Source organism: Thamnophis sirtalis, unplaced genomic scaffold (assembly GCF_051295495.1).
Source record: "Thamnophis sirtalis isolate CommonGarterSnake01/CBP01778 unplaced genomic scaffold, rThaSir2_p1.2 scaffold_15, whole genome shotgun sequence".
In the NCBI taxonomy this organism is placed as follows: Eukaryota; Metazoa; Chordata; class Lepidosauria; order Squamata; family Natricidae; genus Thamnophis; species Thamnophis sirtalis.
The window spans coordinates 2,661,273-2,673,352 of NW_028261395.1; the positions used below are offsets into that span (position 1 = coordinate 2,661,273).

Consider the following 12,080-nt stretch of genomic DNA (forward strand, 5'->3'; position numbering starts at 1 on the left):
GCTGAAGATCGTTGAACATTCTCTTCATCGGTTATTGCCACAAATAAATGGACCAGTCTGAAGAGGCCGAGGTGGCACAGTGGTTAGAGCGCAGTACTGCAGGCCACTTCAGCTGACTGCTATCTGCAGTTCGGCGGTTCAAATCTCACCGGCTCAAGGTTGACTCAGCCTTCCATCCTTCCGAGGTGGGTGAAATGAGGACCCGGATTGTTGGGGGCGATATGCTGACTCTGTAAACCGCTTAGAGAGGGCTGAAAGCCCTATGAAGCGGTATATAAGTCTAACTGCTATTGCTAACCGTAAGGTATGTCAACCACAGGCATTTAGGTAAACATTGGAGAACAGCTAATGCATTTGTTATTTTCTAATATAAGCATTCTCTGCCTCCAAAATCTTTGGATTGTAGGATTCCAGAGTGTTCCAAGAAATTGTGAACTAGGACCATTTCTATGAATAGGATCGAAAATGGAATGGAAACGTAGTACAATTTTAATAAGCATAAGACTGTGGTCATATTGGCTATGCCTTCATTTTGGATTAGCTTCTTTGACAGATCAAATAAATGGAAATTAACCTTCCTTTATAATTTCTATCAGTGACGATTTTGAAATAGTAATGTGGAATGCAGCTGTATTCTACGGTCAAATTGATTATTAACTAAATGGTGCCAGAGGTTAAAGCAGAGCAATACATTTCTACTAATCCAAGAAACAGACTGACTAGAATGACATTAAAGGATAAATGGTTAATGATGTCAACCTCTTCCTGTTCTAACTTCACTCTATTGATTTTTGTGCATTGCCCAATGAGAGCAATTTGGCTTGGAATATGGGGCCATATTTAGCAATAGCAATAGCAGTTAGACTTATATAGCTTTCAGCCCTCTCTAAGCGGTTTACAGAGTCAGCGTATCGCCCCCCAACAACAATCCGGGTCCTCATTTTACCCACCTCGGAAGGATGGAAGGCTGAGTCAACCTTGAGCTGGTGAGATTTGAACCGCCGAACTGCAGAACTAGCAGTCAGCTGAAGTAGCCTGCAGTACTGCATTTAACCACTGCGCCACCTCGGCTCTAATATTTGCATTTTGAGAGTCTCCTTTTTTGGCAGGAAAGGGCTCAGATGACTGTAAAAGGAGTATTAGGTATGTCCGCCAGTTTGAGTTTATACTACATGTCAACTGCAATTAAAAAAGCAGCTGTGAGAAAATCAAGGAACCCCATCACTTTGAATAAAGAATTTGAACTGACTTACTGTCGAAGTTGCAAGAAACGAGTGGAGTGTTTGCCCCGAACAAGTTTGCTGCTGATTCTGTCGGCTTCTCAGAGGTGTGGTCTCCATCTTCCATACTAAAATCTGCTCCCTAAGAGTAAATAATTATTCAATGTTTTATAAATGTTCAAAATGGTCTTTTGTTATCAGGCTTATCAAATAAAAACCCCAAACGAAAAGAAAAAAAGGGAAAGGAAAGGAGAGAAGGCAAAATGCAGCCATCCCTTCTTAGTTATAGAGATTCCTAAATAAAGATTTTTGAACTTCGTATGGACTCGTTGAAAAAGATGTTTGGAGAATTGGATCCACAAATGGAAGTAGATATAAGATTGTTTTGTTATTGGAGAGATACAGGTTGATGGATGGAAGAGTATAATTCAAAATTAGCTAAACTTAGTTAAATCCATTGGTAATAGGTATAGTTCAATAAAAATTTTACAGTCGTAAAATCAGGTGTGACTCACTAAAAAATTGCCCTGCTTAGAACACTTTCTGACTATATCAAACAGCACCTGCAGAAGGGAAAGTGGTTAGGATTGTGAAATGGGAGAAAAGAATCGAGGGCGCCACTTTTTAATCTGCTTGCCTAGCTCCCATTTAAGCGCACTTTTTTTAAATTATAAGGTTGTGTTCAAAGGGAACATTAAGTGAGAACAGACAAGGCAAATTATCCCTACGTACAAGAGCGCCTTCGAGTTTAAAGATGGCGGCTGCCCCGTATGTATTTGAAGTAGCCATTTTCCTTCTCCAGCGCCGGCGGCGGAAAGTATCCGAGCTCCGTTGCTTCCAGTGAAACTTCCACCCAATCAAAGAGGCAAATTCCCACCCTTCGTGATCTTCGTATGATGCGGTTTCCTAAAAGACAATCGTAACAAGCAGTTGAACATACTTTTCTGACAAAACGTTTTCTGACTTCTATTTCCCACAACCTCCGTTCTTTTCCACAGACGCTGCAATTTCTTTGTCTTACCCTGGATGCAGCTGCTGTTTGGCTTGGATCTTTTCTGCGTTTTCGAACCAACCGTCGCCTTCGATGGGTGTGGTACATTTTTTCTGCGGCGCCCCAGGATTTTGGTTTATTGTCAGGAGGAATGGTAATGCCATATTCCCAACCTTAAAGGAAGAATACATGTGTTGGCCCTTAAAACAGGACCCTCCTTCCATAGTCAATATGGTAGCTACTGAAATCTATGATTCACAGGTGTTCTGACCCCCGACCTTGTCCGTTCAGAAACGAAAGCCAAACAGAACGTTCAAAGGAATGTTTTTATCAATCCCGGCTCTTGCTGGCTGCGAGCCCAAAAATAAACACAGATAAATGCTCTGGCAAAAGTCCTAACTCATAAACCGCTACAAAACAGGATTATATAAATCAAGTCACTTATCCAAGTGCTTTTCTCGATGGAAAACGGGATTATAGAAATCAAGTCACTTATCCAAGTGCTTTTCTCGATGGAAAACAGGATTATATAAATCAAGTTCACTTATCCAAGTGCTTTTCTTGATGGTTGCACACGAACGGAGAACGTTGACTAGAACAGAAAGGGAACGTTGACTCCTGTCACCAGGGCGTGGCACCATCAGTCTTTTATCCGCAGGAGGAGATCCTAACGAGCAACAGCTGCTCGTTATCATCTCCTGTGAGTCCTCAATTGTTCCTGACGTCGGTCAGCCCTTCTCCTGCGTGCATCCCGAAACAACTCACAGGAGTGTTTCTGTGTCAGCCTCTCTTGTCTCCTCCCCACTGATCCAAGGCTCAGTCGTTACCTGGGGACCAACTAGTCTCTCTGAGCCCTACTCGGAGTCAGAACCCTGTCCAGGGCCCTCCGCCTCCCCCAGGCCTGACTCATAGGGCCCCTCGCTGTCAGAGTCTGATAGCATCTCCAAAGGCTCCTGCCGAGCCACAACACACAGCCTACAGTTTGCCAACCTTTTCTCATCTTTTTCTCATAAGCCAAAATTCATAAGATTGGTTACACTCACATTTGAATGTAGGCTGAAAGTGCTAATACTTGCCTTTTTCATCCACTGCTCTGTTGATGTCATATATCCAAGCATCATCGTCCCACACCCAGCCAGGAGGACAAGTTATTTCACCCGGTGGAGGGGCTTTCTCTCCATTCTTTGAAAGATAGAAAGAAGCATACTGAGAATTATGTTCACATTTAGCAGAATTATATACCACTTCACAGTGCTTTAACAGCCCTCTCTAAGCAGTTTACAGAGTCAGCATATTGCCCCCAACAATCTGGGTCTCATTTTATCCGCCTCGGAAGGATGGAAGGCTGAGTCAACCTTGAGCCTGGTGAGATTCGAACCGCTGAACAGTTGGCAGTCAGCCGAATTAGCCTGCAGTACTGCATTCTAACCACTTCACAATCATGGCTGTTATGGGGTTGGAAAGACATTGCTTAGAAATTCCAGGTAGGTCCTCATCAAGTGGCTTCTCTCTCCCTCTCTCTCTCTCTCTCTCTCTCTCTCTCCCTCCCTCTCTCTCTCTCTCCCTCCCTCTCTCTCTCTTCCTCCCTCCCTCCACCTCTCCCTCTTTCTCCCTCCCTCCCTCTCTCTCTATCACACGCCCACCCCAAACCAGGGGTGGGTTTCTCGCCCCGTTCCAACCGGTTCGGTTGGAATGGGGCCGGCGGCGTCCTCGTGCACGTGCGCAGCGCACGCAAGCGTACTAGCGTCTGTGCGATGCTCCAGCTGCTCCTGGAGGATCGCGCAGGCGCTGTATGCGTCCTGTGCATGCGTGGAAGCGCAGAACTCGTCAAAACCTGGTAAGGAACGCGGGCAGGCGGGCTGGCCCTTTGCCGTTCCCGGAAGTTACTTACTTCTGGGTTCGCCGACCAAGCGGTTCGCGGGGACCGCCGCGAACCGGTTGAAACCCACCCCTGCCCCAAACACATTAAGTCAGCCATACCTGGGGAAAAAAATCTGCCCCACTTAAAATTGCTAAGCCATTAGAAGCAGCTCTTACCACATCTGTATACTGATCTTCGGCTGCCTTCCATTCTCCTCCAGGATAACGGCTCTCATTTTGATATACTTCATCAGTGAATTCAGTATGGCCAGCGTCTGCTTCTGTCAGCAAGCTGTGGAGCCAGAAGGAAGACTTCAAACCGTTAGGTAACAGGGGATGTTCAACAAAAGACACTGTCCTATAGTATAAACCTGAGAGCACGGTTCTTTTCAAAAGGCTTTTACAAGGGTTTTAAAAAATATTTATACGATCTATTTTCAATTAATATAAAGCTATTGTGGTTCTACCACAAAATCGCGGACGACAAAATCGCGGTCGACGAAAGCGCGTATGTGACGTCATCACAGCACGACGAAAAAGATCGAAAAATGTAAAAATAAAGCTAAAACCTTCCCCTAACCCCCCCAAACCTAACCCTAAACCTAACCCTTAACCTAACCCTAACCCTAAACCTAACCCTAAACCTAACCCTAAACCTAACCCTAAACCTAACCCTAAACCTAACCCTTAACGTAACGAAAAACCTAACGCTAACCCTTAACCTAACGCTAAACGTAACGCTAATGCTCTAAACCTAACCCTAACCCTTAACCTAACCCTAACCCTAACCCTTAACCTAACCCTTACCTTTATGTGAATCGGCTTGCTGTAATTTAATTTTTATTTCAATTTTTTGATCTTTTTCGTCGTGTTGTGATGACGTCACATACGCGATTTCGTCGACCGCGCTTTTGTGGAACGCGCTTTTGACGGGTCACAGCTATTATAGCTATTTTTAATTTTTCTGAACTTGGCCAAAAGCCACGTAACTCAAAAGGTTTCTTTAAATCAGTCCCAGCTCTTGTTGGCTGCAAGCCCAAATAAACAAAGATAATTAGCTCTGGCAGAAAGTCCTATAACTCAAACCAAAATGGAAACCCGGCTTCTCTTATCTCAAAACCACTTATCCAAGTTGGCTTCTCTCGGTTTGTGCACGCGAACAAGAACAATCACTAGAACGGGAACGGAACATTGACTTCTGCCACCAGGGCGTGGCACTAGCAGTCTTTTTATACTCAGGAGAGGATCCCAAGGAGCAACAGCTGCTCGCAATCCTCTCCTGTAAGTACTCAGTTGTTCCTTCCGTCGAGTAACCCTTTGATGGGGTTCATCCTGCAACAACTCCCAAGTGTTTCCCTGAACACTCCCTCTGATCCAATGCTCTGCCGCCACCTGGTGGCCAACGGCTCCTGCCGGGCCACAACAGCTGATAGCTGAGATTTCAGTAAGACTGGTCTGTTAGCCAAGTTACATTCTGAAGATTACTTGGTTTCAGACAAGGTCCTTTTCTGCCCCATTGAAACTTAAATTTGCCTCTACAAACCTTTACAAATCTTAATCTTTGCTTAAAGTTTGGGTAATAGCAAGAAGCTGAGTCCAACGTAGAGATCTTATTGACTTTCTTTTTTTTTTCTTTTTCTTTAATCTCCTTTGTTTTAATATATTTTAGACTGTGTTTGTTAAAAAGCTATACCGTGTACGGGCTCTGGGAAGTCGGGGGGGGGGGGGGGGAAGGGAGGTGGGGTCTTAGGGGGGAGGGGGGAAATATAGTATGTGTTAGATCCTAAAGTAACATGATTGCACTTGTATACTGTGGCTCTTTAATTCTAGTGTAAAAATAGCTGAACATATTGATAGACAATAGAAATACACTGAAGGGAGGAGTAGAGGGAAAGAAGAAAGAGGGGTAGAGAGGGTGGAGAGAGGATTGGAGGGAGGAGGAGAATGAAGGGAGGGAATGTATTGGGAGAGAGGAGTGATAGAGGGGGAGGGGAAGTAGGGAAGTAGAGGGGAATGTTGGAGGGAAGAACGAAAGTTGGAGGGGGGCGAAAGAAAGGGTGTATGGTGGGTCAAGGTGGTATATTGGGTTTGTATTTGGGGGTATTGTCGACAAGAGGGAGGGCTGTGTTTATTGTTCAATGTTATATGCCCCGGTTATGCACAGTATACATGTGATTGTACGAAATGAAATGGAAAATAAAACATATTTACACAGAAAAAATAAAATAAAATAAAATAAAATAACCAAAAAAACAAATCTTTGAGGGGCCCTAAAATAGCATAGTTATTTCTCCCTGGGATGCAATAAACCCTTGTTGGCTTCCCCAGAAGTGTCAAAACAAGCTTGCACCCGTCATCCCTTTTCTCAACGTTCATAATTTAAGGAAGCCTTTATGTTACCTTCCCCTTGGCATAAACAGGTTTATGCAGGAGATCTTCAAGCTGCCCTTGAAGAGTATTCGGCGACTTCAGCTTGTCCAGAATGCAGCCGCGCGAGCGATGGTGGGTGCGCCTCGTTTCACCCATGTAACACCTATCCTCCGCGAGCTGCACTGGCTGCCTGTTGATCTCCGGGTACGCTTCAAGGTGCTAGTCGTCACCTACAAAGCCCTTCATGGTATTGGACCTGGTACTTGAGAGACCGCCCACTGCCAATTACCTCCACTAGACCGATTAGATCCCACAGATTAGGCCTCCTCCGAATTCCATCAGCCGGCCAGTGTCGACTGGCGACTACCCGGAGGAGAGCCTTCTCTGTGGCTGCTCCGACCCTCTGGAACGAACTCCCCGTGGAGATTCGAACCCTCACCACCCTCCAGGCCTTCCGCAAAGCCCTTAAAACCTGGCTGTTCCGACAGGCCTGGGGCTAAAGACTCGCTGCCCCACTTCGAATGGTATGATTGTTGTGTTTTTTAACTGTGTATGTCTTTATGTTTTGTAACTTTGTTTGTTTTTCCCCTCCCTTTGAGTTGTGAGCCGCCCTGAGTCCCTTCGGGGAAAAGGGCGGCATACAAATAAATTAAAATGAAATGAAATGAAATAAAATGAAATAATAGAACTGCTTTTGAGCAGGAGTTAGTATTTTCCTGCCTTCCTTTCTTCCTGCTAAATTTATGAGATTTCCTCCCATGGAAATTACATAAGGTTCCCCACCCCTTTTATGAGAAACAAAGACAAAAACCTCACCTTCTTTCAGGATCGACGAACCACTCGTCTTCCCACTCCCATCCTTTGGGAGGCAAAAAATATTCTCGTTTCAGTTTGATTTTTCCTGTGACATCCGAAAACTTGTGGCGTCCGACGAGCCCTCTGGTTCCCCACTTTCCAAACATAAGAACCTGGTTTTCATACTGTCGCCAAAAAAAAGTAAATGCAACTTTAGAAAAACGAATCTCTTCCCTGTCAGCATTCCAAAGCCATCAGGAACAAAAAGTCAGGCACATGTCTAAAACTTCTTTATATTCAAGTTTATAATCATCACTCCAGCCTTTCCCAGGATAGAACAGAATAACAGAGTTGGAAGGAACCTTTTCAAGCAGAAAACCCTATGCAAACACTTCCTGCTTTACTCCATAATCTCCATCTAGATGAGATGGGTAGTACATCCATTTAATAAACAAATAATTCCATGGAGTCTCCAGGCAGGGGTGAAATCCAGCAGGTTCTGACAGGTTCTGGAGAACCGGTAGCGGAATTTTTGAGTAACTCAGAGAACCGGTAGCAAAGCTTGAAATAAGGCCTTTGATTTAAAAAAAAATACTGAGAAAGGTAATATTGTGCAAAGCTATGAAACTGTTATGTCTTTTGCGGTTTATCACTTTATTTTCTACTTTTATATTCATGGGCACTCAAGAGAACTATCACAAAAGTAAATTGTAAATCTAATGAATTTATATGCCGCCCAATCCCGAAGGACTCCGGGCGGCTTAAAAAGTACAAGACTAAAAAGGTAAAAAAGTTAAAAAAATAGGGAAAGAGAAACAGATTTTAAAAGCAACACACCATACACTCAATCTAGGTGGGGCTGGACTTCATTCATGAGGTCAACAGCCCCAGGCCTGCCGGAATAGCCAGGTTTTAGTAGCCTTTCGGAAGGCCGAGAGAGTGGGAAGGGTCCGGAGGGGGTAGATCGTTCCACAGGGTCAGAGCAGCTACAGAGAAGGCCCTTCCCCGAGGGGTCGCCAGCCGGCATTGTCTGGTCGACGGCACCTGGAGAAGGCCCATCCTGTGAGATCTTTTGGGAGGTATGTGGCAGGAGGCGGTCCCGCCAAAAGAATAAGTAGGGGAATGCAAAACAGCACATTTTTCATGTTTTTAGATGGCAATGTGCAAAACCAGTGATAGACCTATTAACTAAAGCTAAAGATTAAGATTTACCCTTGAACAAGTAATTGCACTATTGATTTAATCAGTCTTGGGCAGAAGCCACTGTACGTGTGTCCCAAGCACGTTCCACTAAAACGAACAGGAGCTGTATAACACATTACAGAAGCAAAATTTTCTTTCATTTTCAAGTCCTGAGGAGACTTGAGAGACCGCCTGCTGCCGATTACCTCCCAAAGACCCATTAGATCACACAGAGCGGGCCTCCTCCGGGTTCCGTCTACCAGCCAATGTCATCTGGCTACTACCCGGGGAAGGGCCTTCTCTGTGGCGGCTCCGGGCCTTTGGAACGAACTCCCCGCAGGGATTCGGACCCTCACCTCTCTCCAGGCCTTCCGAAAAGCCGTTAAAACCTGGCTGTGTCGGCAGGCCTGGGGTCGATGAGTTCCCTTCCCCTCTCGAATCGTGTGGCTGTTGGTTGTTTTTAAATGCCCTGTACTTTTTGTGTAGTTTTTGTGTTTTTCCCTTCCCCTCCTTGGGTTTGTGCGCCGCCCTGAGTCCCGCCGGGAATAGGGTGGCATATAAATAAAACGAAACTCGAAACTCGAAACTCGACTTGAGAAAGAAGAACAAGAAAAAACAATCCTGAAGCCTGATTTCAGAATATTAGCATAAGGGCCAAACCTCAACGTCCCGGAGTAACGACAGAGTTAATGAATAGGCACGTACCATTTCAGCAAAGACGCTGAATGCTCCTTCTGCAAAGCTATTGAATTTTTTGTCGACTGCACTCAAGCCAAGCCAAAAATTGATTCGCAGCTGCGCTGGTATTTTGACATTGTTGCTTTTGTCTTGTGGGTACTAGAGTATGTTTTAAGAAAGAGAGAGAAAAGACATTTCCAATGTGTCTTCATCACAATATAAGACATACAGTACAGATTTCCAGGACTTGTGCCCCGCAGTGTAGCTTGTGCTTTTTCTATCTACTTCCAAAAAAAAGCAGAAAACGAAAAACAGAGAAGTTCGAAGTATAAACTTGTCCTTGATTTGACTTACGAGGAAGCGAAGAGAGCCAGATGGTTAATCTATTTCCTGTTTTCCCAATCCCAATGGCCAGCCTACAATGCTGTGCCACAACCGAATTCCGAGAATGGAGATTGTAATCACTTGCTAATATTTCCTTGCTATAAAGCAGCTTGAAGATCAGCATTGTTATGTTGAGGAACCCTAACTAGTAAAACATCGTTTTCGTCTGAATTGAAATTGGAAACATGTTTTAGTCTTACTTCCGGACTTTTATAACAGGGGTGGTCTTCCAAATATTGCTGGACTGACACCCTTATCAGCCTCAGCCAGTAAGGCTGGCCAGGGAGATGGAAACGAGAGGTTACAAACTTTCTAACTCTGCTTCAGAGCTTAAAAAACACAAATTAAAAAAAACACAAAAACACAGGGGCCAGTTTTGTTTAGTTTTGCTTCAGCTATTTTTCTGAATTTCTCCTCTAGGGTGCAAAGGATCAGCCCTGACAAATAGCAATAGCAATAGCAGATTTTTATATACCGCTTCATAGGGCTTTCAGCCCTCTCTAAGCGGTTTACAGAGTCAGCATATTGCCCCCAACAACAATCCTCATTTTACCCACCTCGGAAGGATGGAAGGCTGAGTCAACCCTGAGCCGGTGAGATTTGAACCGCTGAACTGCTGATCTAGCAGTCAGCTGAAGTGGCCTGCAGTACTGCACTCTACCCACTGCGCCACCTCGGCTCTTGTAATGTAATGACAGCAAATAATCTTGAGAGGAGTGATTGAATACAAGATTGGTTAATGACCTAACAGACCCATCAGCAATGGGAGGAGTGCCCTTCCCAATCTTAGTTTTTAGTAATGGGAGTTGGCAATAGAGGTGGTTGATATTTAAAGTGACCAGATTTTAAGATAGGTAAAGCGGGACACCATTGACCGGGGGGGGGAGGGAGGGCGCCTCGGGGCACCTGAGCTGTAAAAGAAAGAAAAAGAGGGCTGTAAATGGTGCTTTTACAGCCCTCTCTGAACAGGTTACAGGATGGAAAGGGAGGAGGGAGGCAAAGGAAGGAAGAAAGGGACACGGGACAAATTTTGAAAAAATCGTGGCTGTCCCGCCAAAAGCGGGATGTCTGGTCACCTTATTAATATTGGGGTTCACACTGTGCTAAAATACCATCGTTATCTGGAGGACATTGCCAACCTATTTCCACAGTGATCGTATCGTTAATTACAGAAATAACTATGAATTCAAGTCCCACTTGAACCATGAAAGCCAGCTAGTCATTCTTTCTCAGCCCAACCGACCTCACAGGGTCGCTGTGGTGGAGAAAATAGCAGGAGGAAGGTGTGTTGGCTTGAGTTATGCGTAAAAATAAAAAAGGCGGGATGCAAACAAACAAACAAATAAAAAATACAGTTAACTGAAGCAAACAGACTTCTCTACAAAGGGGTTTATTGCAGGGACGTGGGGAGGCAGGGCCTCACCACTGTCATCATGAAAATAAAAAAATGTAAAAGGAAAAAGGCAAGAGCTGAGGTCAGGCTGAGCTAGTTGCTGCCAAAATCACCGTGGATGACTCTGCTTAGTGCTTAACTGTTTAAAAAAAGCCTCTAAAATAGTGCCCTCTACAGGAGGAAGCAAGAGAATGACGTGCCTCATCTACGTCAGGAATTTTTCGGCTTTTAACCCTTGCTTAACTCTGCTCGAGTGATCATAAAAAGTCAGACTAGATGAGGCACGTTGTTCTCCTGCTTCTTTCCTGAGGAGGAAAACCTAAATTTTCTGAATCCTGCTGCAATTGTGTGTGTGTGTGTGTGTGTTTGAGAGAGGGGGGAGGGAGGGAGAGAGGGAGGAAGGAGGGGAAGGGAGAAGAAAAAGAAAGAAGGAAACTTATTTAGCAAAGGAGAAAAACAAATGCTGTCGCTTTAAATCGGAACTGAGCATGCCTGGCTGTGGAATTCTGGGAGTTGAAGTCCACTAGTCTAAAAAAATTGCTGCCTCACCAGCCATAAACCTCACCGCACGTCACTGGTATATTGTGCCAACTGAAATGTTTGCTTCAGTTTTCTCAAATCTTGTATCCTTCAGCTGCACTGGATTTCTACCAGATTTAGAAAAATTGCTGTATTTACTTTAATTCACTGACAGAAGATACTAGGAAATGTCTATTGATTTAAAAGTTGCAATCACCAAATGCCGGAGCAAACCTGGTTTAAAAATGACTGGCGGACCAGCCACAGAGATGCATGCATGGAATTAATGGTACCTTTAAAAAGACAGTCCGAGTTTTCCCACAATATCTGCCAGATGCTTCAGGACATGTAGTTGAATGAAAAATCTCATGAGAAGGAACACGTGCGTAGGCCAGCCGCTTCTCTCCCCGGATCATCCATATAAACACGTCAGGCATACTGTTCTGTGGCTTTGGTTTTCAATGAAGAAGAGAGCAATGAAATAGCTTGATTAGTCTTGCTAATATCTGACATTATTTGTAGACTTCCTTGGAAATGCCTCCTCAGAGAACAGGCCCATTCGAAAGTGCTTCCTAGGCCAACTTAATTTTCAATGTCAGATAAAATAGCAATAGCAGTTAGACTTATATACCGCTTCATAGGGCTTTCAGCCCTCTCTAAGCGGTTTACAGAGTCAGCATATCGCCCC

General features: G+C 44.5%; 1 protein-coding gene across 1 annotated transcript in view; it reads right to left on the reverse strand.

The window, feature by feature from the left end:
• MYOF (myoferlin) overlaps positions 1-12,080 on the reverse strand; it is a 122,339-nt gene that overhangs the window by 33,656 nt on the left and 76,603 nt on the right. The window contains exons 24-31 of the mRNA XM_087702348.1: positions 11,686-11,841; positions 9,124-9,255; positions 7,258-7,421; positions 4,249-4,363; positions 3,288-3,393; positions 2,242-2,384; positions 1,953-2,126; positions 1,254-1,362 (exon numbers count right to left, since the gene is read on the reverse strand). Of these exons, the coding sequence (XP_087558474.1) occupies positions 1,254-1,362; positions 1,953-2,126; positions 2,242-2,384; positions 3,288-3,393; positions 4,249-4,363; positions 7,258-7,421; positions 9,124-9,255; positions 11,686-11,841 (1,099 nt within the window). The remainder of the gene's footprint in view (positions 1-1,253; positions 1,363-1,952; positions 2,127-2,241; positions 2,385-3,287; positions 3,394-4,248; positions 4,364-7,257; positions 7,422-9,123; positions 9,256-11,685; positions 11,842-12,080) is intronic.